A 27,191-nucleotide genomic window follows, 5' to 3' on the forward strand; every position below is an offset into this window, starting at 1 on the left:
TCCCATGAACTCCCTAAAATGTAATAAGTACCCCCCCACCAAAAACAAGACAAACGGCATTAAAATATATTCAGATTTAAATCAAAGTGATTGTCAATAGAACAAAATACTTTCCATAATTTCGGAGCATCATGAACTCTTAACGCAAATTAATTATATTAACACTTATTTATCATGTATATACACAAATGATAATACAATATCGCAAAGTGAGTTCACAGGTTAAGCAAAAAGCCACGGAAACATTTGGACAGCAAGACCTCAACCTACATTTCAGACACCTGGTTTGATAAAGATAGTATGAATGAGTATCATCAGTAAGTAAATTAACCATAAAATACTGTCACCTCCAATCACCCAGAGCATTACTTTAATAAAGAGCAGATCTGTTATTGCCTTAGTTTAAACTATTTTAAGAATTGAAAGTAAATCCCTTTTACACAACATTTTGTTAATGACAGTGGCTAGCCTACTGTTTGACAACTTCAATGTTTTAGTTGTTTGGAAGCAGACTTAATTTACTAAGGCTACCAACAAAATGATAATGACACAAAGACGGCTTAAACATTTGCAATAAAATTACCTGAAATACACATTTTGAGTTTGACACAACACTTTCAAAACGTCCATTGAACAAAATATACTTCACATTTAGTTTGGGTTGTTAGGAACATATTTCACAGTAAAATACTGCCACCTTCTGGAATTTTAAGAATCATTTTAACCCCATCAATAAAGTGCTATTATCCACTCTTTTCAAACAAAATTCCCAGTAGCAACATTTTTAGCTTCTCAGACAATGATCATCACACAATTAAGTAAATAATCTCAATTCACCTAGTGGCAGTGATGGAGGCAACTCCTGGAATCAAAGAAAAGACACTCATGTAGCCCAAGGTAACAAACGTCCATGCTTCCCTACACGAGAAATGAAACCAGGTTGGTTGCATTTTGAACAAGCTATGCTTTTTATCACTCCAACCTTAAGGCACAGTTACCATATTTTTGTGTTGCTTCACCACCGATTGCTGTAATTACCCTGGTAGCAAGCCACACACAAAGCATCTCCACCACTGAAAGGGACACGTTGTCATGGTAACCATTGGGATGCTGTGTGTAAACAGCAGGGTACTGATGATAACCTGTCTATAAATGCACTCAGTAGAGTATCTCACCAGCATTGACAGTCAATCTACAAAGAGTGCACACCTCTACCACTGACAACCGTTGTCTGTTCTGATACCTTAACTATAATTTAAGATGTGATCTACAAGAACACACAACATGGTGCAAAGTATGGCTGTATATTCAAAAAATAAAGACATTTAAACATTCTGGTGTTACAAAGAAATGTTATACTCTGCTTTAACCTACTAAGCTTTCAAATCAACCCAAGTCCACTGATTATCTTAACACCTCCCTGTACAATCATCACGAGGTGGTCAAATCAACCCCATTACAGCCAACTGGACCTCTCCAACTAGTACCGCAACCTGTCCCATGATCAGACTTCAAAAAGAGAGAGATTATGAAGGTGTCACTGGAACATGATCCAGGGTGGTGGTTTTGTGGCCTGGTGGCACCTCATACTTGAAGACCACGCTGAAGAGCTTGCCCCCCAGCCGGTCAGCCAGCCAGGAGTTCTTGATGACAGCCATCTTGAGGCTCTCGCAGCTCAATTTGGCGTAGTAGTTGGTGTGGATGGCCCGGCCCATGCCCTCGATGATCACCAGGTCTACATGGCGCTCTCGCACAACCCCAGCCAACACCTTGTCAAGACGGCTGTGGTGGGGAGAGAAATTAACACACATTTGGGAGGATTTACCTTAAAAATGTAACAGAAATTACTAAAGAAACTTAAAAATGTTGCTTCAGGTTATGTTTTTAAACATAGTTAACAAGGGTATGTTACACTGAAATATAATGAACGCTTAAGAAATAAAACAGACCTCAAATCTAAGCAAGGAGAGCTGGAGCCACTCTGGACTAGCGTCAGCCTGTCCTCCTTCACAGCAGACCTGCAAAACAAATTAAATGGACATTGACATGCTGGTATAGGAAAACAAAAAAAACATATCATTACTATCCTATCTTTTACATCCATAAATGCAGTGCCAAAATACTTAAATACTCACTGTATGACTAAATCCATTGCAGCTATTCTTTCAGTCAAGATCTGCAGCTCACTGTTTGTTACATCATTCAGAGCTGGGCTAGAGTTGCTGGCAAGGACAACCTGGAAAACAACATAGCAGGGGGTCAAAGGAAGAAAAAGGGAAATCTTGCTGTGTTCATAGTGTTTCATTAAATCCTGTGTATATTTGAAGGGGTGGTACAAGTGACAGATTTTCAGATAATGGGAAGGACTGTGTAGCTTCTTACCTCTGTTCCCCTGCAGATAAGCTCTCTGACAAATGGGAACACTCCAAGTATGATGTCTATTCCACTATTATCTACGAAAAACAATGCACACTTATGAGGTGGGCCCTGGAAAAGAAAGCCAGCAGGCATGGTATTCAATTACTGTTCCACAGCATCAAGTCATATACATCTTTGTGCCAAATCCTAACTTGAGATCCAGGCACACAACTTCTGTGGATCTTAAGTTAGGATGTGGCCCATAAACCAAATGCAGCTAATATAATAACAACTTTGAAACACTTCATCATCAGGAAACAGTTTAAATTCTTACCTTCAGTCTCTCGAGCCATTGGTCATAGGCATCCACAAGCCACGGCCGCTCTATGGAGAAAAAGGGACTATAATTAAGTAGCCTGTATAGGTTGCAGCAGCAGTATAAAATGCAGGACACATAAAACACATGTTTACCCAATAGGGGCTTTCATACCTTCCAACTGCAGTTTTGCATGTTCAAAGCCAAACTCCGGATCAGACTCCAGAACACTATTACAAGTGAAAATGTGAGCATGAGCGACATTCTTTGCTCATCTAAAAACAACATTTTCTCAAGAAAATTGAAATATACAGTAGCAGATGAAAGTTGACACACCTACTCCTTCCAGGGCTGTTCTTTATTTCTACATTGTAGAATAACAGTGAAGACATCAAAACTATGAAATAACACATAGAATCACGTAGTAAGCAAAAAAGTTTATTCAAAATATATTTGAGATTCTTCAAAGTAGGCACCCTTTGCCTTGACAGCTTTGCACACTCTTGCCATTCAACCAGCTTCATGAGGAATGTTTTTCCAAGTCTCGACGATGAAGGCCTGATTCACGTAGTCTCCTCTGAACAGTTGATGTTGAGATGTGTCCGTTACTGGAACTCTGAAGCATTTATTTGGACTGCAATCTGAGATGCAGCTGACTAATTAATTTATCCTCTGCGGCAGAGGTAACTCTGGGTCTTGTTTTCCTGTGGCGGTCCTCATGAGAGCCAGTTTCGTCATAGCGCTTGATGGTTTTTGCGACTGCACTTGTAGAAAGTTTAAAAGTTCTTGAAATTTTCCGGATTGAACAATGGACTGTCATTTCTTTTGCTTATTTGAGCTGTCCTTGCCATAATATGGACTTGGTTTTCTAGCAAATAGGGCTATCTTCTGTATACCACCCCTACCTTGTCATAACTGATTGTCTCAAACGCATTAAGGAAAGAAATTCCTCAAATTAACTTAACCTGTTAATTCCTGCTTGATAGAATGCCAAGAGTGTGCAAAGCTGTCATCAAGGCAAAAAGGTGGCTACTTTGAAGAATCTCAAATATAAAATATTATTTTGATTTGTTTTACACTTGTGGTTACTACATGATTCCATACGAGTTATTTCATAGTGTTGATGTCTTTACTATTATTCTACAATGTAGAAAAGAGTAAAAATAAAGAAACCCTGGAATGAGTAGGTGTGTCCAAACGTTTGACTGCTACTGTATGTACACACATACATACATACATACATACATACATACATACACAGAGCAGTCGGAAAGTACTGACATTATAGTTCTATTCTAAAGTTGATTCAATTGTTTTTTCCTCATCAATCTACACACAATACCCCATAATGAAAAAGCAAAAACAGGTTTTTAGAAATGTAGTAAAAATAAAACTCTGATATATAAAATTAAAATAAGTGTTCACTCTTTACTCAGTGCTTTGTTGAATAACCTTTGGCAGTGATTACAGCTTTGAGTATGATGTTACAAGTTTGGCACACCTATATTTGGAGAGTTTCTCCCATTCTTCTATGCAGATCCTCTCAAGCCCTGTCAAGTTGGATGAGGAGCGTCACTTCACAGCTATTTTCAAGTCTCTCCAGAGATGTTCGATTGGGTTAAAGTCCGGGCTATGGCTGGGCCACTCAAGGACATTCAGAGACTTGTCCCGAAACCACTCCTGTGTTGTCTTGGCTGTGGGCTTAGGGTCATTATCCTGATTAAAATGTGTACCTTCACCCCAGTCTAAGATCCTGAGTGCTCTGGAGCAGGTTTTCATTTAGGATCTCCGTACTTTGTACATTCATCTTTCCCTCAATCCTGACTAGTCTCCTAGTCCATCCTGACTAGTCTCCCAGTCCGTGCCACTGAAAAACATCCCCACAGCATGATGCTGCCACCACCATGCTTCATCGTAGGGATGGTGCCAGATTTCCTCCAGATGTGACACTTGGCATACAGACCAAAGAATTCAAACTTAGTTTCATCAGACCAGAGAATCTTGTTTCTCATGGTCTGAGAGTCTTTAGGTGCCTTTTGGCAAATTCCAAGTGGGCTGTCATGTGCGTTTCATTGAAGAGTGGCTTCTATCTGGCCACTCTACCATAAAGGCCTGATTGGTGGAGTTCTGCAGAGATGCTTGTCCTTCTGGAAGGTTCTCCCATTTCCACAGAGGAACTATGGAGCTTTGTCAGAGTGACCATCGGGTTCTCGGTTACCTCCCTTATCAAGGCCCTTCTCCCTCAATTGCTCAGTATGGCCGGGCGGTCAGCTCTACAAAGAGTCTTGGTGGTTCCAAACTTCTTTGATTTAAGAATGATGGAGGCCACTGTGTTCTTGGGGCCTTTCAATGCTGCAGAAATGTTTTGATACCCTTCCCCAGATCTGTGCCTCGACATAATCCTGTCTCGGAGCTCTACGGACAATTCCTTCAAACTCATGGTTTGGTTTTTGCTCTGACATGCACCGTCACCTGTGGGAGCTTATATAATCAGGTGTACCTTTCCAAATCATGTCCAATCAATAACATTTTCCACAGGTGGAATCCAATAAATTGTGCTTCGGGAAAAGTCTCAATATCCTTGAGGGGCCCAGCTAGAGCCCGGACTTGAACCCGATCGAACATCTCTCCTGAAGAAAGCTGTGCAGCGACGCTCCCCAGCCTACCTGACAGTGCTTGAGAGGATCTGCAGAGAAGAATGGGAGAAACTCCCCAAATACAGTAGTGCTAAGCTTGAAGAGTCACACCAAAGAAGACTCGGTGTTGTAATCATGGCCAAAGGTGCTTCAACAAAGTACTGAGTAAAGGGTCTGAATTCTATTGTGAATGTGATTTCAGTTTTTATTTTTAATACATTTGCAAACATTTCTAAACCTGTTTTTGCTTTGTCATTATGGGATATTGTGTGTAGATTTATGAGGGAAAAAATGTAATCTGTTTTAGAATAAGGCTGTAACGTAACAAAGTGGAAAACGTCAAGGGGTCAGAAAACCTTCCTAATGCACTGTATACGACCAGAATTTTAGTCCTAATAATATCCTTCAAAAGTCCCAAGTTTAGGAGTGCACAGAGTGCAGCCTCATTAAGACTCACTCCGATACAGCCTTGGCTCCCCAATCGAAGACGTTCCCAGCCAGGAGGCCCCTGACCAGGGCAAACTGCCTCTGCTCCCAGCTCAGCTCCCCCAGGGACTTGACTGCCTTCTGGAAGTACTTGAGGGCCATGTCGTTCTCCCCCTGCTTGATCTGTGGGAGGGGTGGAGACACAGCACTGAGACAACAGCTTCCTCCCACTTCTCACTGATGATCTACAACATTAGCAATTCATGCTAATCAAGATAAGTGGACATGAAATTACATTAAAAGGCACACAAGACGACACTTGAAAGCTTCATCAGATGAACTACTCAACATTCAAGGTAAATCAATTCCAGAAAAAGAGTAGCATTAGAACATTTATTGGAACAGTGAACAACAATAGAGAAAAATAGTTATAGGAAAGAGCTATAGAATCCACTCAAACCTTTGAGTATGGGTCAGGGAAGTTGAACTCGTTTAAACAGTGTTCTCTTGTGTCTAACAGACTTCTTACAGTGAGGGATCCATAAGCACTAGAGGTGAGAAGAGAAGTACTCTACATTAGCAGATAAACACATACAGATTGGTGAGGGAACAATGAGACTTCATCTACAAGAGTCACTCATCCACTAATAAGAGGCCTTTGGAGACAAGCATCTATAAATTATCAAGAAACCGTGTTATGCTCTAGTTGGTTTAACAGCCTTTGAAATCTATCTGCAGCTGTGGCATTCAGATCCTGTGGCTCCCCTTACAAAGGCTGGTGGCGGAGGGTCTGAAGCTTGTGCTGGTACTTGTGACGGAACTTCTCTGCTCGTTCAGCGGCCTCTGGAAGATCAGGCTGGCTGGCAACAGCTCTCTTCACCACCTATCCAAAGCACATTGCCCAGATCAACTGTTTCAAAAGTGACCAGGATAAGGACTCCCTGTCAATGCATAATGCAATGTGTGTATATTGATTAATAGACCAGTGGCAGGTTCTCTGCCTCTTACCCCATCCAGGGCCTCCTCGAAGCAGTAGAGCCAGTACTCCCGTGCAAGGGCGTCCTCTGAGAGGTCCACTGTGTCTGGGATGTAGGAGGACGGGTCCTGCAGCAGGGGCAGATTCACCAGCTGCCTCTCCAGACGGTCCATCTCCAACATGTCAAACTGAAGCCGAAGAGGAGACAAACTGAGCACTGTACATAATGCAAGGCTAATGCATTCATGCACACTTAGACGGGTTTCCTGGCAACGCCAGATAAATGCAGATAAATGCACAGATAAATGCACATCGCAGGGGTAAAAGGCTGTGTGGTATGATTCTGAATGGTTAGATAGCCAGCAACAATGACAAGAAGCTGCCTTGTCGGCATATCCGACCACGACTCCACCTTGCTCCTACAGTCCTATAGGCAGAAACTCAAACAAGATGTACCCATGACTAGAACGTTCAACGCTGTTCTGACCAATCGGAATCCATGCTTCCCGATTGTTTTGATCACTGGGACTGGGACTGGGAAATGTTCCGGGCAGCCTCAGAGAATAACATCGATACAGTTGAAGTCGGAAGTTTACACACACCGTAGCCAAATACATTTAAACTCTTTTTCACAACTCCTGACATTTAATCCTAGTAAAAATTCCCTGACTTAGGTCAGTTAGGATCACCACTTTATTTTAAGAATGTGAAATGTCAGAATAATAGTAGAGAGAATTATTAATTTCAGGTTTTATTTCTTTCATCACATTCCCAGTGGGTCAGAAGTTTACATACACTCAATTAGTATTTGGTAGCGTTGCCTTTTAAAATGTTTAACTTGGGTCAAACGTTTCGGGTAGCCTTCCACAATAAATTGAATTTTGGCCCATTCTTCCTGACAGAGATGGTGTAACTGAGTCCGGTTTGTAGGCCTCATTGCTCACACACGCTTCTTCAGTTCTGCCCACCAATTTTCTACAGGATTGAGGTCAGGGCATTGTGATGGCCATCCCAATACCTTGACTTTGTTGTCCTTAAGCCATTTTGCCATAACTTTGGAAGTATGCTTGGTGTCATTGTCCATTTGGAAGACCCATTTGCGAAGCTTTAACTTCCTGACTCAAGTCTTGAGATGTTGCTTCAATATATCCACATCATTTTCCTTTCCTCATGATGCCATCTATTTTCTGAAGCGCACCAGTCCGTCCTGCAGCAAAGCACCCCCACAACACGATGCTGCCACCCCCGTGCTTCACGGTTGGGATGGTGTTCTTTGGCTTGCAACCCCCCCCCCCCCCCCCCCTGTCCTCCAAACATAACGATGGTCATTATAGCCAAACAGCTCTATCAAAAAAGTACGATCTTTGTCCCCATGTGCAGTTGCAAACCGTAGTCTGGCTTTTTTACGGCGGTTTTGGAGCAGTGGCTTCTTCCTTGCTGAGCGGCCTTTCAGGTTATGTCGATATAGGATTCATTTTACTGTGGATATAGATACTTTTGTACCCGTTTCCTCTAGCATCTTCACAAGGTCCTTTGGTGTTGTTCTGGGATTGATTTTCACTTTTCGCACCAAAGTACTTTCATCTCCAGGAGACAGATGGAAAACATTGTTTCTGTAACCAAGGCAAAGATAACAGAACTAAATTACTATAGCCCCGTAGCACTCACCTCTGGCATCATGAAATGCCGAGAGAGACTAGTCAATGATCATATCACCTCTACCTTACCTGCCACCCTAGACCCACTTCAGTTTGCATACCGCCCCAACAGGTCCAGACGATGCAATCGCATGCACACTGTCCTATACCATCTGGACAAGAGGAATACCTATGTAAAAATGCTGTTCATTGACTACAGCTCAGCATTCAACACCATGGTACCCTCCAAGCTCATCATTAAGCTGGAGGCCCTGGGTCACAACCCTGCCCTGTGCAATTGGGTCCTGGACTTTGACGGGCCGCCCCCAGGTGGTGAAGGTAAGAAACATCGCCACTTCACTGACCCTCAAAACTGGGGCCCCACAAGGGTGCGTGCTCAGCCCACTCCTGTACTCCCTGTTCACCCATGACTGCGTGGCCATGCATTCTCCCAACTCAATCATCAAGGTTGCAGACGACACAACAGTAGTGGGCTTGATTACCAACAATGACGAGACAGCCTACAGGGAGGTGAAGGCAATCTGAGTGTGGTGTGAGGAAAACAACTTCTCACTCAACGTCAACAAAAAGGAGATGATCGTGGACTTCAGGAAACAGCCAAGGGAGCACCCCCATATCCACATCGAAGGGACAGTAGTGGAGAAGGTGGAAAGCTTGAAGTTCCTCGGCGTACACAGACAAACTGAAAAGTTCCACCCACACAGACAGTGTGGTGAAGGCTCAACAGCACCTCTCAACCTCAGGAGGCTGAAGAAATGAGTCTTGTCACCTAAAACCCTGACAAACTTTTACAGATGCAAGGCTATATCACCGCTTGGTACAGCAACTGCACCACCCTCAACCGCAAGGCTCTCCAGAGGTAGGTGCGGTCTGCACAATGCATTACTAGGGGCAAACTACCTGCCCTCCAGGACACCTACAGCACCCGATGTCACAGGAAGGCCAAAAAGATCAAGGACAACAACCATCCGAGCCACTGCCTGTTCACCTCGCTACCACCCAGAAGGCGAGGTCAGTACAGGTGCATCAAAGCTGAAACCGAGAGACTGAAAAACAGCTTCCATCTCAAGGCCATCAGACTGCTAAAAAGCAATCACTAACTCAGAAGCTGCTGCCTACATAGAGACTCACTAGTCACTTTAATAATGTTTACATATCTTTCATTATTCATCTCATATGTATATACTGCATCTTACCTATGCCGCTTGGCCATAGCTCATCCATGTACATATTCTTATTCCATCCCTTTAGACGTGTGTGTATTAGGTAGTTGTTGGGGAATTGTTAGATATTACTGCACTGTCGGAACTAGAAACACAAGCATTTTGCAAAACTCGCATTAAAATCTGCTAACCATGTGTATGTGACCAATACAATTTGATGTGGGGATTCATAGGCGACTCGTTTCAGCCAGTTGTATCTTGTTCTTGATACCAGGTCTTGTTTTGAGGTGTTTTGAGTAATGACATATCCATGCTAATATGGCTAAAATTCATTAGTAAGCTAACCAACAACTGTAACGATGTATTTGAGAGAAAACAAGTCCTTATTGTGCACATTTATGTTTTCAATAAATATTTGGAGGCCAAATATAGTTTACATATTATCAAAAAGAAAGGAGGACCAAGGCACTCCATATAATTAATTAAAATGCCTTTATTTGTATGGCATGTTCAATGGAAAAAAAATATTTAAAAATCAGACGCGTTACGGCTGCATGGCCTTCGCCAGGGAGTACAAAGAAATAATAAAATGTCCTCTTTGTAACAGCTTTTCAAATTAGCCCTAATTTGAAGAGGGAGTTTACATGTTGTCAATAATCCTTTGAACATAAGCCAACCCAGTCTGTTTTGCCCCAAAGTTGCGCACGCATTTTGTTTGCTAAACAACCCAATAAAAGTGAAACGAGTCCTTCAAACATAGCTAAACTCCAATATGTTTTCACTATGCCCCCTAGTGGTCAGTGAGCTGAGAATAGCATTATGTGTCAAACTCCACACTGTTAGTGGGCAGTGGACACACGCATCAACATTATAGTATCAACATTTAAAAAATATAGTACACCACCTCACACCAGTCACATCCGTGCAGTGAGTAGGATTTCATGCACAATTTATAAGGTGAACAGACCTGCCTACTATTCTCCACAGTGTCACACAGGTTGGTTGACTATAAGGTTGGTTATAACATGTTACAGCTCCATTTAAACCATGACTACATAGAGCTACACTTCAAAGGCTGTTATGCAATAAAGGAAAAGGCTGGCATATAGCAGTTACAATGCCACAGCTGTCTCTCTGAAACCTTATTTAACCCATTGTGAATGTGAATGCTTGGCAAGCTGGTAGCTACAAAGCCAGAACCATGGGAAACATTTAGCCCTAATCAAACCACTACACACAAAGCATGGAGAAGTACTTACGGAAAACTGAAGGGTTACAGTAGGTAAACAGAGGTAAGAGATTGTGGATATGAAGAGAAGAAATTAAAACAAAATGTTAGACTGAAAAGATCAATGAATGCCTCATACCAGGCCTGTGGATTTTAAAAGGACAGCGTTGGTGACATTTCCATAGAAAAGATCAAATCCACAATCTCAGACTGAGAGTGGGGGGAATTGCTATAATGGTCAATGAAATGACACCAAAATTAAATAAGTGGGTTATGAGCGCACCCTGGTGGTCTTATGCTGACCTTTCAGTATTTTAACTTTTTCTTTTCCAATGGACTTACTGTTCCACTACGTGCACGTTGCATGGGGTTCAGGTCAGGAGAAGTACTCATAAGGCCAGAGCTCCCAGCATAGTTCTCCCCCCAACTGTATTGGTTAGGATCTAGATAAAGTGCAACAAATAACAGTGAATTAGACAAAATAACTTCACATCAAGAAGACAATCCTTACAAAACCTAGGGTGTGATAAACTATGGATTCCTGTGCCACTTTCTGTCAAGAAGAAACTCCATAGATGAAAGCATCTTGACCTACTGTCTTCCTCTGCTCCCTTAAGGAAGGCTCCAATAGTCCCCAGATAGCCTTCATGCCTCAGGAAGAGTGCCTGGACTTCACCCTGCAAAAACACAATATAAAACTCCACTCAGATGGAAGCATTTCCAACTAATTATGCTCATAGGCTACTTTTAAATGATGCAATCTATCAAACATGTCATATCAATGTTTATGTATCATCTCCACTAGGGAGGGGCACGGTTAATCGAATATCCGGATATCCGAACGGACATTACTATTCGAAAACTTGTGAGTAATCTTTTTGTTGTTGAGGGGGGGCATTTTAACAATGAAAAAGCTCTAAATTAAAATGGTCCATGTTACATTGTTACACACAAGGACATGACATGCTTAATTTAATAAAACAAACCTTAAAAATGTAGTGTTTATGTACGGCGCTGTTAGCTACTGCTGCTTCAGATGTCACGTGGCTTTGACAGAACATTGCTTACAGTTGCGCACTGTAAATGGAGCCTACAGTTGAGGACACATTGACTACGCAGACTACACAGATTACACAGGCAGCCCAAGTGAGCTTTTTTCCCCCCTCACTAATTGGTATTTTGAACAATCAGATCAGCTCGGAAAAAGAGCTGATGTGAAAAGATCTGAGGTCACTGGAAAATAATATAAATCAGAATTGGGCTGCCTGTATAAACGCAGCCAAAGTTGTCGTTTTCAAGCTCATTTTCTCATCCATGGGCTATATGTTGCATTTTACACAAAGGCATTTTACCATCATTGCCATCCAGTCAGCCCTGACAAGCGTATGCCATTTTACCCACTTCAAATAGCGACTAGCCTACAGGTGCGCACCAAAAGAGGGTCCACTAGACCTGACACAGATCAATGCAAAACACGCACCAGAAAACTTTTTCTATGATGGCTAACATCAGACTTCTTTCACTGTTGCCGTTAGCCTAGGCTACTGTTAGCCAAAAACTAATAGCACCCTGAAAACAAATGTGCACTCTCTGCTGTTGTAGCACTTTGCGTCATTCTGATTGGTCAAGAGAGTAAAGCAATTTGTATCTCAGGATAAAGGGTATATTTGCATACTACTGTGTGAATAGTGCAGTTCAGATTTGATTGCTGCTTTTCAAGCTCTGAACTAGGCCCATACCTGATTATAGTCAGCTGCCATCAGATCCAGTTCTGTCAGTGCTAAATCTAGACCTCAATCAAATGTAACTGGATTGAGAAAGACATGCTTGTTAATGAGGTACAGTGTGGGTGGGGCTTGCCTTGGTGAAGAAGTTGATGCTGTAAGTGATGGTGTGCATAGTGACAGGGTGTCCTCGGATGAAGAAACCCCCAAAGTAGACCCTGGTCAAGTTGTGGAGCCGGGCATAGAGGCAGGCCAGCTGCCCAATGTCATTGCTGATCATATGGAGCAGGCTCTTAGCCATGTCTTCTTTAGAGAACTCTAATTCAGGAGGAGACAAAAGTAAAGGTATGTCAACATACAGCCAAGTGAAGCACCAGAAACATAACTCGTCAACAAGCCCAGGTCCCATTGAAGTACGTACGTACAGTGTTGTATGTATAGGTAGTTTGTGACCAGTATTATTGGCACTACATGATACACATGAATGTCACATGATACATATGAATGACCTAAGAGTGAATTAGTTGCTTTCTTTGCCATGGCTGGCTGCCTCGTCTACATTTCTCAACAGTAACAGTAACCAACCAGCCTACAGGGGACAAGGTCACAGTAACTGGGTAAGAGGTCATCAATCAGTTAGTGCTCAACAGGAATGTAGCCTACATTACAGTAGATAGCATGCCAGGGAGTCTGCTCCTGAAGACAGTACCATGAAAAACATGTCATGGGGTAAAGAGTAAAAGTACTGCAAATGCTCTATTCTCTTTACCTTTGTCAGGAGTAGCAGATTTTCCAAAGCTGCTTGCAATAAGGTCCCCAGTCAAGCCCAAGGACCCATAAGATCCCCCGTAGATGTCTTTGACCAACATGTCAACATTTGTGTGCTGCCCCTTCGAGGCCAACTGAAGGAGTTCATCAAACCTCTGTAGGAGGGGAGAGCAGGTCATGAGAGTAGAGTAGTTTTAAAAAGAGACTTTTCACCAAGATAGCTATTTTGTAACCACCCTATTCAGAACAAGGGTTTAACTACACAGGGCAGTCTTCCAGATAATATAAAGTAGCAGTAAGGTCAACTGGCAAAATAATAGGCAAGAACAAACAAAATAAAACTGTAAATTTAAGATAATTTGAATAGCTTGATCAATTAAAAAAAGGTTATTGGGCTTGAAGTTCTTTATTATTATTACTATTTTTTAAATCTGTCGGGCCCCAGCCGCAAACTCAGTCTCTGTGTGTAGTTAACCGACCCTCTCTGCCCAGTCATCACCATTTTACCTGTTGTTGTTTTAGCTGATTAGCGGTTGTTGTCTCACCCGTTGTTGTCTTAGTTAGCTCTCCAAATCAACACCTGTGATTACTTTATGCCTGGCTGTATGTCTCTCTCATATGTCAATATGCATTGTATACTGTTGTTTAGGTTAGTGATCATTGTTTTAGTTTACTGCGGAGCCCCTAGTTCCACTCATTATACCTCTAATACCTCCTTTGTCACACCTCCCACACATGCGGTGACCTCACCCATTATAACCAGCTTATCCAGAGATACAACCTCTCTTATCATCACTCAGTGCCTGGGCTTACCTCCGCTGTACCCACACCCCACCAGTCTGCACATTATGCCCTGAATCTATTCTACCACGCGCAGAAATCTGCTCCTTTTATTCTTTGTCAACAACGCTCTAGGCGACCAGTTTTGATAGCCTTTAGCCGTACCCTCATCCTACTCCTCCTCTGTTCCTCGGGTGATGTGGAGGTAAACCCAGGCCCTGCGTGTCCCCAGGCACCCTCATTTGTTGACTTATGTGATCGAAAAAGCCTTGGTTTCATGCATGTCAACATCAGAAGCCTCCTCCCTAAGTTTGTTTTACTCACTGCTTTAGCACACTCCGCCAACCCTGATGTCCTTGCCGAATCTGAATCCTGGCTTAGGGAGGCCACCAACAATTTTGAGATTTCCATACCCAGCTACATTATTTTCCGTCAAGATAAAACTGCCAAAGGGGGAGGAGTTGCAATCTACTGCAGAGATAGCCTGCAAAGTTCTGTCATACTTTCCAGGTCTATACCCAAACAGTTTGAACTTCTAATTTTAATAATGAACCACTCCAGAAATAAGTCTCTCACTGTTGCCGCCTGCTATCAACCCCCCTCCGCTCCCAGCTGTGCCCTGGACACCATTTGTGAATTGATCGTCCCCCCATCTAGCTTCAGAGTTTGTTCTGTTAGTTGACCTAAACTGGGATATGCTTAACACCCCGGTAGTCCTACAATCTAAGCTAGATTCCCTCAATCTCAGACAAATCATCAAGGAACCCACCAGGTACAACCCTAAATCCGTTAACATGGGCACCCTCAGACATTATCCTGACCAACTTGCCCTCCAAATACACCTCCGCTGTTTTCAAATCAGGTTCTCAGCGATCACTGCCTCATTGTCTGCATCTGCGGTCAAACGACCACCCCTCATCACTGTCAAACGCTCCCTAAAACACTTCTGCGAGCAGGCCTTTCTAATCGACCTGGTATCCTGGAAGGATATTGACCTCATCCCGTCAGTAGAGGATGCCTGGTCATTCTTTAAAAGTAATTTCCTCACCATCTTAGACAAGCATGCCCCGTTCAAAAAATGCAGAACTAAGAACAGATATAGCCCTTGGTTCACTCCAGACCTGACTGCCCTTGTCCAGCACAAAATCATCCTGTGGCAGACTGCAATAACATCGGATAGTCCCCGAGATATGCAACTGTTCACGAAAGTCAGGAACCAATACACGCAGTCAGTCAGGAAAGCGAAGGTTTGCTTTTTCAAGCAGAAATTTGCCTCCTGTAGCTCTAACTCCAAAAAGTTTTGGGACACTGTAAAGTCCATGGAGAACAAGAGCACCTCCTCCCAGCTGCCCACTGCACTGAGGCTAGATAACACGATCACCACTGATAAATCTATGATAATCAAAATTTTCAATAAGCATTTCTCAACGGCTGGCCATGCCTTCCCTCCTGGCTACTCCAACCCCAGCCAACAGCCCCCCCCCCCCCCCCCCCCCCCCCCCCCCCCCGCAGCTACTCGCCCAAGCCTCCCCAACTTGCCTACCTGGTTAAATAAAGGTGAAATAAAAATGTAAAAAATAAAAAGTCCCAGCAAGGGGGTGAGGAGGGGTTTTACCTTTGTTTTTGTGAGCAATGCTCCAAGGCCCCAGAATGTCCCCCCACCTATGGAGCTTCCTCCAACACGCTCAAATGTATCCTCTGATTCAACCTGTTTGGAGAGAAAGATTGTTGAATTAATGGGTAAGTCTACATAGGCCACGTCACACCAGATCTGGAGTGTCAGGCATTGGTACCTTGAAAATGGACACCCCTGAGCCGATGTTGATGAGCAGGTAAGGGAAAATGTCAGGGTGAGTGTTCTGGAAGCGGAACTCAGAGTCTGCATGCTTGACATAGACGAAGGCCTCATGGGTGATATTCCTCAGCACAAAGTTGCAGCCCTTGATCAGGCATGTCATTTCATCCTCCTTGTCCACCCTAATCAAAACAAAGAATAGCTACATTATAATAAGCAAAACCTTCTACTGGTCATAGGGTCTTTAAAAATAAAACTCACCTGAGTTTGAGTTTCTTCTCTATGAGATCTTTAAACTTGTGAGCCCCTCCACCGGTGGCTTTGATGACTTTGGTGTCAGTGTTGACCAGGTGGTCTTTGATAAAGTCCAGGCAGGTTTCGATATAGGCATTTTCAAATTTGATGAAGTGAAGGCGAGCCGACACCTCCTCCTGCATAGAGATCTCATAGAGGGGGTCACCCTCAGTCTCCTAGTAAAGAGGAGAGACACAGTTAAGAGACCAGACCAGCACTGCAGATCACCAGGGCAACCTGAGTGGTCTCAGTAAGACATTTTAAGTCTACACCTTCACTGTCCCAATGTACAAACCTTTTTGATAGGGATGCACGATATCGGAGTCGGCCAATATTAGCTAAAAATGGCAACATCAGCCCGATGTCTAGTTTTACACCAATGTGAAAACCGATGTCAAAGCTGACGTACATACCTATATAACGTAGGTAGATGACGTAATGACGCCATTAAAAATATAGCGCTACATGTGCAACACAGCATTCCTAACCTATCCCACAATGTCTGCTGTGTGGATCGAACAGTCAACAAGTCAAGCAGTCATTTGAAAAAGTAAGAATATTTCAGCGAGGCAACTCAAAGGGGAAGTCCATGAAAGCCAAGATAATGGAATTCATTGCCCTTGACAATCAACCGTTCTCTGTTGTGTATGATGTTGGCTTTCCCCGACTGGATCGAGCACTGGCACACACTACCAAGTAGGCGCCATTTTTCAGATGCTGCCCTACTGGAGTTACACAGCATCCATGAGCTACTTGATTAATTAGGGCCGATTGAAAGTTTTCATAACAATCAGAAATCGGTATTTTTGTGCGTCGATTTGCCGATTAAAATAAAAATATATTATTATTTTTATACCTTTATTTAACTAGGCAAGTCAGTAAAGAACACATTCTTATTTTCAATGATGGCCTAGGAACGGTGGGTTAACTACCTTGTTCAGGGGCAGAGCAACAGATTTTCACCTTGTCAGCTCGGGGGATCCAATCTTGCAACCTTACAGTTAACTAGTCCAACGCAATAACGACCTGCCTCTCTCTCGTTGCACTCCACAAGGAGACTGCCTGTTACGCGACTGCAGTAAGCAAAGGTAAGTTGCTAGCTAGCATTAAACTTATCTTATAAAAAACAAGTCATAATCACTACTTACCTGGGAATATTGAAGACTCATGTTCTGAGCAAGGAACTGAAACGTTAGCTTTCTTACATAGCACATTTTGCACTTTTACTTTCTTCTCCAACACTTTGTTTTTGCATTATTTAAACCAAATTGAACATGTTTCATTATTTACTTGAGGCTAAATTGATTTTATTGATGTATTATATTAAGTTAAAATAAATGTTCATTCAGTATTGTTGTAATTGTCATTATTACAAATAAATAAATGTAAAAAAAATGTATATATAATTTTTATTTATAATTATATATATATATATATAATTATATATATATATATATATATATATATATATATATATATATATATATATATATATATATATATATATATATATATATATATATATATATATATATATATATATATATATATATATATATATATATATATATATATATATATATAATTATAAATATATAATTATAAATATATATATATATAAAAATAAATTAATGAAAAAATAATATTTATAAATATATATATATATATATATATATATATATATATATATATATATATATATATATATATATATATATATATATATATATATAATTATAAATATTATTTTTTCATTAATTTATTTTTATATATATATATATATTTTTTTTTTTAAATCGGCTGATTAGACGGTATGGGCTTTTTTGGTCCTCCAATAATCGGTATCGGTGTTGAAAAATCATAATCGGTCGACCTCTAATGGGCATCACTGCTATTCGCTTCACGACTGACACTTGGACCAGTGATGTCAGCGCCATGAGCATTATGAGTCTAACAACACATTTGTTCTACGAGGATTTCCTACTGACTAAAGCTGTATTGCATGCTCAAGAATATGCTCGTTCTCATACCGCTGCTGCCATTTCAATGGCATTTGAGAACGTGTTTGAAAAACTTGCCTAGCTCCATTCGAACAACTGACTCGAGAAATAAGCTCAACTGTGTCTGCAGCAGACGTGATACCCTGTCATGGCATTGAAACGCCTGCTCAACAAAAATGTTAACAGACCATCGGGTTAACTTGGAAAAGTACTCTACTAGAGGCTGTGAACAAGCGATTCGGTGGAATTCTCTGAACCTCTACTGTGTCACACCATGCTCAATGCTAGGTACAAGGACCGCTACTTCAATGCAGACAAGAAACAGAGTTTACGTGAAAACGTCACTGCTTGATATGCATGATGAAATCCTGGTTGAGAACTAAAAAAAACAGCACAAGTGAAAGAAATAGGTTTTGATTATGTTTTACTGGTAATTGGGACATGCGTAAATGCCAACAAAATAACTTTTTGGTCAGTGTGTGTGTTTCAACTAACTGTACTAGAATGCTTAAAAAGGACGCAAACATTTTTAATATCAGTATCATTTTTTTTGGCAAGGAAAATATCGGAATCGGCCAAAAACATAATATTGTGCATCCCTACTTCTTGATGCCCTAGATCATGAAATCGGTAGCCTATGAGTCTACCACAAAACACACACTGAAGCAATCCTCTATTGGCTTCTCTCCAACTAAAACAAGCTTGATTAGATTATGTTTCTGTAGCTACACACATGTTTTATCAGGTAGACCCATCAGAGACCTCAGACAAGAAACACAGTTCAGTCTGCTTAGTCAACTAGGCCTAAACACTGTAATAACACTTCATAGCTGAGCACTTTGGCAGCAAATCCCTTTATCCCCTCATTGAGCACTGACAGACATTTTATGTTATTGTTGCTGCGTAAATGGCTTAAATAGTTGGACATAAGGGGGGGGGGGGGGGGGGGGGGGGGGTCTCATTTTGGCAAGTCTGTCCTCCGTCCTCTCTCCTCCACCCTTAGTGACCCGGAAACCGATAAGTGGTCGAGTGGTGTCAATTCGTTAATAGCACACGGAAGATGATACTCCACTCCTCGATAGCCTCATTTCGGCGAGGAAGCACAAGTGTATCTAGCTCCCAAACTCGAGGAGGAATTCTGCCTTCACCCTAAAGTTTTCAGCGATTAGAGTCGCCAACGACTGGCTCATGTCATCTACAATCCCGATGCTGTGTTTTAACGTTTAGAAACCTCAATAATCCTCCCTTGCAATATGGCTTTTGAAACATATGGCCGTTAAAAAATCTTTCAGATAAAAAAATAAAAAAAGATACTGACCACACCACCCGCGTGACCACCCGCGTGCGTGCGTATCGCAAAATAAATTTACACTCTACACTGCATATGGAAAGTATTCAGACCCTTTGACTTTTTCCACTTTGTTACACTACAGCCTTATTCTAACATGGATTCAATAGTTTTTTTTCCTGCGTCAATCTACACACAATATCCCATAATGACAAAACAAAAACAGGTTCAGAATATTTTGCAAATTTATTACAAAAACTGAAATTTCACATTTACATAAGTACTCAGAACCTTTACTCAGTACTTTGTAGAAGCACCTTTGGCAGCGATTACAGCCCCGAGTCTTCTTGGGTATGACATTACAAGCTTGACACAACTGTATTTGGGGAGTTTCTTCCATTCTTCTCAGATGATCCTCTCAAGCTCTGTCAGGTTAGATGGGGAGCGTCGCTGTATAGCGATTTTCAGGTCTCTCCAGAGATGTTCGATTAGGTTCAAGTCCGGTCTCTGGCTGGGCCACTCAAGGATATTCAGTGACTTGTCCCGAAGCCACTCCTGCATTGTCTTGGCTGTGTGCTTAGGGTTGTTGTCCTGTTGGAAGGTGAACCTTTACCCCAGTCTGAGGTCCTGAGTGTTCTAAAACATGTTATAAATCAAGGATCTCGGTACTTTGCTCAGTTAACTTTCCCTCAATCCTGACTAGTCTACCAGTCCCTGCCACTGAAAAACATCCCCACAGCCTGATGCTGCCACCACCATGCTTCACCGTAGGGATGGTGCCAGGTTTCCTCCAGACATGATGCTTGGCATTCAGACCAAAGAGATAAATCTTGGTTCCATCAGACCATATAATCTTGTTTCTCATGGTCAGAGTATTTAGGTGTCTTTTTGCAAACTCCAAGTGGGCTATCATGTGCCTTTTACTGAGGAGTGGCTTCAGTCTGGCCACTCAACCATTAAGGCCTGATTGGTGGAGTGCTGCATAGATGGTTGTCCTTCTGGAAGTTTCTCCCAGCTCCAGAGAGGAACTCTGTCAGGGTAATTTAACATTTTCTTTTTAGAAAACAATTTCTCGCTGATATGAAAGATACACTATATACACAAGTGGACACCCCTTCAAATTTGTGGCTTCGACTATTTCAGCCAAACCCGTTGCTGACAGGCGTATAAAACTGAGAACATAGCCATGCAATCTCCCATAGACAGACATTGGCAGTATTAAGGCCTTACTGAAAAGCTCAGTAACTTTCAATGTGGCACCGTCATATGATGCCACCTTTCCAACAAAGGACAGCCCTGCTAGAGCTGCCCCGATCAACTATAAGTGTTGTTATTGTGAAATAGAAATGTCTAGGAGCAACTATGGCTAAGCCGCGAATTAGTAGGCCACACAAGATCACAGAATGAGACCACGGAGTGCTGAAGTGTGTAGCACGTAAAAATCATCTGTCCTCGATTGCAACACTCATTACCAAGTTCCAAAGTGCCTCTGGAAGCAACTTCAACACAAACTGTTCATCTGGAGCTTCATGAAAGGGGTTCAGCTCATGGTTATCCTGGAATCATTTGTTTTTTCACTCAATGGAGGAACGTAGAGAAATGCTGATGGATGTCTTGCTCGAGCTGTGTATGCAACTGGTTAACCTCTGATGCTCACAGGCAATGTGCATTGGAAGAGATTTCTGAATGTTCTTCGCCCAGCATACACCCCTCCAACCAGACATGATTTATCTACTCAATTGCTGGATGTAGAGTTCAAGTGAAGGTCAAGAAAATCATAGACAAAGCAGACTTGCAATCATCTTTGATGGGTGGTTGAATGATCAAGGAATAGTTAACTACATCATCTCCACCCCTCAACCAGTATTCAACAAGAGCACAGACACAAGGGACAACAGACACACCGGTCTCTACATTGCAGATGAGCTCAAGGCAGTCATCAATGACGGACCACAGAATACATTTGCACTGGTGACAGACAATGCAGCAAACATGAAGGCTGCTTGGTCTAAGGTGGAGGAGTCCTACCCTCACATCACACCCATTGACTGTGCTGATCATGCATTGAATACGCTCCTCAAGGACATCATGGCACTGAAAACAATGGATACACTCTAAAAGAGACCCAAAGAAATGGTTAGGTATATGAAGGGTCATCAAGTTATAGCAGTAATCTACCTCACCAAGCAAAGTGAGAAGAATAAGAGCACAACATTGAAGCTGCCCAGCAACACCTGTCTGGGTAGTGTTGTCATCATGTTTGACAGTCTCCTGGAGGGGAAGGAGTCTCTCCAAGAAATGTCCATATCACAGTTTGCCGATATGGACAGCCCCATCAAGAGGATCCTCCTGGATGATCTATTTTGGGAGAGAGTGGTAAGCAGCCTGAAACCTATAGCAGTAGCCATTGCACGGATTGAGGGAGACAATACCATCCGGTCTAATGTTCAGACTCTGCTTTCAGATGAAAGAGAAGACATCTGTACTGCCCTGCCCACTTCACTGTTGCTCCAAGTAGAGGAAACTGCAGTTCTAAAATACATCAAAAAGCGTGAAGACTTCTGCCTGAAGCCCATACATGCCGCAGTGTACATGTTGGGCCCCAAGTATGCTGGCAAGAGCATCCTGTCTGGTGTAGAGATCAACAAGGCCTATGGTGTCATCACTACCATGTCTCACCACATTGGCCTAGATGAGAGCAAGGTTCTTGGCAGCCTGGCGAATCACACTTCCAAGCAAGGACTCTGGGATGGAGATGCAATATGGCAGTCGTGCCAACATATCTCATCAGCCACCTGGTGGAAGGGATTTTGTGGATCTGAGGCTCTTTCCCCCGTTGCCTCCTTCCAGCAAATTTGAGGCTTTTTGAGCCTGACAACAATCCATCCTCAACAAGGTTGGAAAGTGACAGTGAAGATGAGGCCTCAGTCTGATGTTCAAGAGGTGGACATTGAGGAGGTCCAGAGAGAAGACATGGAAGCCTGAGAGAAAGACAACCAAAGCTTTAGTGTCAAGACTATCATTTTACAGATGTATGTTGAAACCGTTTTTGGGAGACGCGATGGATCATTGGGGATCATTCAATATTCCCTTTTGTTGTTCAGTGAAATCATCCCATGTAAAGAGTCAACTCAATTAAAGTTCAATTCGTAACTACATTTGATATATTTTTTCCATTGGAAGGATTTAGTCATTTGCAATTATGTCTCCATATGATATGGTAAATATAGCCAATGCAAAAAATCTCTACATTTAAAATGGTATTAATATTAATTTGCATACATTTCTGTTAATTCCCATATATTCCCACGGAAAGTTTCCACCTCTGAATATCCCCCAAAATGTGCAACCCTAATCATGACATCAGTGATCTTGACGTCAAAGCTCAAAATTCTAAAGATTTGTTCCCAGTCGGAAGTCTGAGATGTCCCAGTTCCCACTGCTTAATTTCAAACATGCGCATTTTTATCAACAGTCCCTCTCCTCAATTATCTTTGACCTTTTTCAAAAGGAAAGAGGACACAGGAGTTGAGCAAATCTAACAGGGAAAAGGCCAAGCTCTTAAGTCCTCTGCTCCATTGTACCGCAGCGCTACAACCTGGTTTTAGAGCGTTTCGTATTATTCTGTACGTAAATCCAAGACAATACATTTAGTATGATTTGTTATGTTTTGTATGGTATGTATTCATTTGTGGATGATCATCACACGTCGTATGATATGTTACGATTTTCTGTCTAACGTTAGCTAGGCTAGGGGTTAGGGTTGAAGCAAATTTATGCTTGACCATGCAGCGGCTTTTAGGGGTTAGGGTTAACTAAAAGGGTTAAGGTTAGAGTTAGGGGAATGGTTAGTTAACATACCAAGTAGATACAAAGTAGCAAAAAAGTAGTAAGTAGTTGAAATGTTTCTAATTAGCTAAAATGCTAAAGTTAACCATGATGAGATTCAAACTCGCAATGTTCCCTCAAATTTGTTTTGTCAAGAAGTAAATGTCAGGTCTGCTGAGCACCAAATTGAACATTGTGAAAATTCTGTGCAACTTCTGGCGCGCGATTGCTGTGAACACCTTAGGCTGTACTGAGCTTTAAGTTAAAGTTATAACAGTTATACTGTGGCTATTTGATCATAATGTAGACCTACCATCAAAAAACAATGAAGAAAATGCATCCCATAACATTTTAACATGGAAATAGCTGTTCTATCATTCAGCCTACAGTAGCAGCCAATGTGTGGTGTTCAATGTAGGTCTACATTCCATGAGACTTCTGAAAAAAACAACATGCAGGGCTTGACATTAACCTGTTAATCCACTTTTCCTTCAAACAAGGAGGTGACTGAAAATGTGTTATTTGATGCAAGAAACCACTTAACAAAATAAAATGCACCATTACTCCCATACTACTACTTAGCTTATTCAAACCCGTCTCAAAATACAACACTGGCCCTTTAAGACAAAGAAAAGCTCGTTACCTGACTCGCTTTTCAAAGACGTCTAGAATTGCACATGTATTGTGCTCTTGTAGGAAGCAACCACTTCCCCATTGCTGACTACAAATGATCCATAACTGTTAAAAATTCACTAACTAGCAAAGGATATGAACAAATGTGCACACGTCGCATTAGTAGCTCTCGCTTTGATCACAAAACAAGTGCATCACCTCATGACCGCTCATGGTGTAAAAACAGTCCCGTTCAAAATAAATGGCACAGATCCTACTGCAGCACTGATTGTTTATGGCGCACCGGTCTGCATAGAGTGCAGTGCGGACCTGAGTCTTGCCTGTCAATGCAATAGAATCCTACGCCAATGCCTTCTGCATACAACAACATCTCTTGCATAGTGTGTTATGTTATGTTGCATTTAAAGTAGCTAATATTGTGTTGATTCGATCACAATTCCCACAGTAAAGGAACGACAATAGTGTAAACTAACAGGACAAACTAAACTCTAGAAAGTTGAGTGAAGTTCAATCTAGTGCTTCTCTGCATGGCTGAAGTCTTTTCTGCGTGGTAGTCTCTGGGGAGCTGCTTGCACTTGCGCAGCTTAGAGGGAACATTGGTTGCTAAACGTTCCTGTTATATGGCCACCCATCCACCCCCAACGAACCACCCTACTTTCGCTTGAGTAACCATCTGTCTTATGTAACCAAATTCTGGGTGTCCCAGTTGTACATTTACTGTGTTGCGTCTAGTCTGACACCAGGCTGAGTGTACTGACAGTGTTCCAACGTTTATGTATACCGCCTACCTTTGCAGTATGGTCGAATGACCGTACTTTCGCTACTTTGTGTTGAACAGTGGAGTAATAGGCGAGTTTCGTCAGAGATCCACCTGTGAGGAAAAAACGTTGATAATTGATCGTAGTAACTACCTAGTTGGCATGGAAAAACATGTCAGACACTGTTGACAGCTCAGCCACTTTGGCTCAGTGGTAAACATTTGCTAACTTAACTAGCTAGACATATCCACATAAAATGTGTAATTGCCACTAGATAACATGTATGTCTGTAGCAGGCTTGTGGCGCTAAGGTAACTTCACAGGAACAGGTACTTCATTTAGTTCATTTAAACACTGCAGCGTTAGTTAGCCAGACAGAACGACAGCACGTCGCTGCTTGCTAACCTCTCGTGAATGCCTGGCTGTGTGTGTTGTCAAAGTAAGAAGCCAACTGAATATATTCAAGTAGTGATAGAAAAATGCAACTTAGTGTATAACGTTACCTATGTCTATTGCGAACCTCTTTGCATTTTCCAAATTCCTGAAGATCTCGTCGGGTGGAAGAGTTATGCTTTTATCCATGCTGTGACCACTGTCCACTCTTTCACATCCCGCCGCCATCTTGGAAGTAGACATTGTGCGGATTCGATTACGCTGAGCCGCGGGGCACACTGACTATAGCCCGTGACATGAACGGGCAGGATGAGCGCCTGTCTCAATCGAATGCTGTTCTGCGCCGCTCGTAGCCTGGCTGACATGACCCACTTGACCACAGCTCGGTCATGTTGTCAACAAGGCAGCATGGTGAATCGTCCATGGCCCGGCTCCACCAGGCGGCAAAATGGTTCTTAGACCCCTCAATAGAAAAGTTTTAGTTTTATGTCCCTATATGAAAATAGCAAAAAAGTTAAAATGGTTGAGTGACAGGGTGACGCATAATCCGAATATCCGCTGTGATGCGCCAGGACAATAAATAGTGCTCCGTCCAGAAACGTACATCTCTTTCCCATAAAACATGTTTGATTTTTCAAACTAGTTTTCATTGTGAAGGTATATAAAGCATTTATATATAGAGAAAAAAAATCACGTTTGCATGTTAAAAATTAGAATCCCACTCATTACTCATTACTCCTGTTTGGCCCTGTCCGGGGGTGTCCTCAGATGGGGCCACAGTGTCTCCTGACCCCTCCTGTCTCAGCCTCCAGTATTTATGCTGCAGTAGTTTATGTGTTGGGAGCTAGGGTCAGTTTGTTATATCTGGAGTACTTCTCCTGTCCTATTCGGTGTCCTGTGTGAATTTAAGACCTGAGCCCTAGGACCATGCCTCAGGACTACCTGACATGATGATTCCTTGCTGTCCCCAGTCCACCTGGCCGTGCCGCTGCTCCAGTTTCAACTGTTCTGCCTTATTATTATTTGACCATGCTGGTCATTTATGAACATTTGAACATCTTGGCCATGTTCTGTTATAATCTCCACCCGGCACAGCCAGAAGAGGACTGGCCACCCCACATAGCCTGGTTCCTCTCTAGGTTTCTTCCTAGGTTTTGGCCTTTCTAGGGAGTTTTTCCTAGCCACCGTGCTTCTACACCTGCATTGCTTGCTGTTTGGGGTTTTAGGCTGGGTTTCTGTACAAGACTTTGAGATATCAGCTGATGTACGAAGGGCTATATAAATAAAATTGATTTGATTACTCCACTAGGACACCTGGCTCACTCCCGGGATTTAGCCAGTTTCCAATTCGAATGCATTCAACTTTCACAGTCCCTAACAGGGCGCCGGGCCCAGATTAATCAAATCCCCTCATTGGTCGTGTTCCTCTGCTCAGACGTTGCATGCATCAACCAATGGGCAAATTCCTCTGCACAGGCTTTGCTGGCGCATTCCAGATCGTACAACGACTGGTATGCTAACCACGTCATATGATATAGCAATATGGTTCCCGAACGTTGGTTGGTGCATGCTAAATCTGTGCAGGTGTAACAGTATAACTTTAGACCGTCCCCTCGCCCATACCCGGGCGCGAACCAGGGACCCTCTGCACACATCAACAACAGTCACCCATCGCTCCACAAAAGCCGCGGCCCTTGCAGTGCAAGGGAACTACTACTTCAAGGTCTCAGAGCAAGTAACGTCACCGATTGAAATGCTATTTAGCGCGAACACCGCTAACTAGCTAGCCATTTCACATCCGTTACACAGGGGTATGCGACCTATCATCGGCTGTGTCATCATTGCTATAAGGTTGCTCATACTTAAAATATCTATCCAGGCAATCTGGCAGGCGAAGCAACAACCTACGCAGAGGTGTGTGCCCATTGCAGCAGACGTGTTGCGCAATGATGTTCAGGTAGCTATGAAAAATCGAAAATTCCTCGATGGAAAAGACTGCGTTCCAGAGCTAAGACGTTGCTGATGCCTGACCGATCATACAACGCCCAGATAGGCATTTTAAGTTTTAGCTAGCCACATAATATGTTATAGCAATTTGTCAGTCGATGATACAGTTGCCTATCCTGCGTTTAGCAGGACGGAACGTTTTGGAACATTCAGATGCCTCTG

The 27,191-nt window shown here is 42.4% G+C and overlaps 1 protein-coding gene and 1 pseudogene across 3 annotated transcripts; one reads left to right on the plus strand and one right to left on the minus strand.

Annotated features, from left to right (window-relative positions):
* Positions 1-59: 59 nt before the first annotated feature.
* LOC110528009 (4'-phosphopantetheine phosphatase) lies at positions 60-25,486 on the minus strand. 3 transcript variants are annotated; one of them, XR_016497303.1, is made up of 19 exons: positions 25,133-25,374; positions 24,660-24,742; positions 16,090-16,298; positions 15,827-16,010; positions 15,649-15,741; positions 13,255-13,408; positions 12,622-12,803; positions 11,357-11,438; positions 11,104-11,204; positions 6,745-6,900; positions 6,507-6,619; positions 6,197-6,284; positions 5,768-5,919; positions 2,849-2,904; positions 2,693-2,742; positions 2,383-2,453; positions 2,136-2,236; positions 1,950-2,018; positions 60-1,782 (listed from the first exon to the last, which is right to left on the minus strand). XR_016497303.1 is itself a non-coding variant. In XM_021609781.3 (19 exons), the coding sequence occupies exons 1-19, from the start codon at positions 25,263-25,265 to the stop codon at positions 1,527-1,529; spliced, it is 2,367 nt and encodes a 788-aa protein (XP_021465456.3). In that variant the 5' UTR covers positions 25,266-25,486; the 3' UTR covers positions 60-1,526. The 3 variants fall into 3 exon arrangements, 2 of the variants coding, with proteins under 2 accessions (XP_021465456.3, XP_090097349.1); XM_021609781.3 differs by having other exon boundaries at positions 2,383-2,487; positions 25,133-25,486; XM_090241223.1 differs by lacking the exons at positions 24,660-24,742; positions 25,133-25,374 and adding an exon at positions 23,882-24,000 and having other exon boundaries at positions 2,383-2,487.
* On the plus strand, positions 21,403-22,279 carry LOC149982579 (uncharacterized; annotated as a pseudogene).
* Positions 25,487-27,191: the final 1,705 nt, after the last annotated feature.

The sequence above is a fragment of the Oncorhynchus mykiss genome, chromosome 7 (genome assembly GCF_057628025.1).
Source record: "Oncorhynchus mykiss isolate SJ-2025 chromosome 7, ASM5762802v1, whole genome shotgun sequence".
Taxonomy (NCBI): Eukaryota; Metazoa; Chordata; class Actinopteri; order Salmoniformes; family Salmonidae; genus Oncorhynchus; species Oncorhynchus mykiss.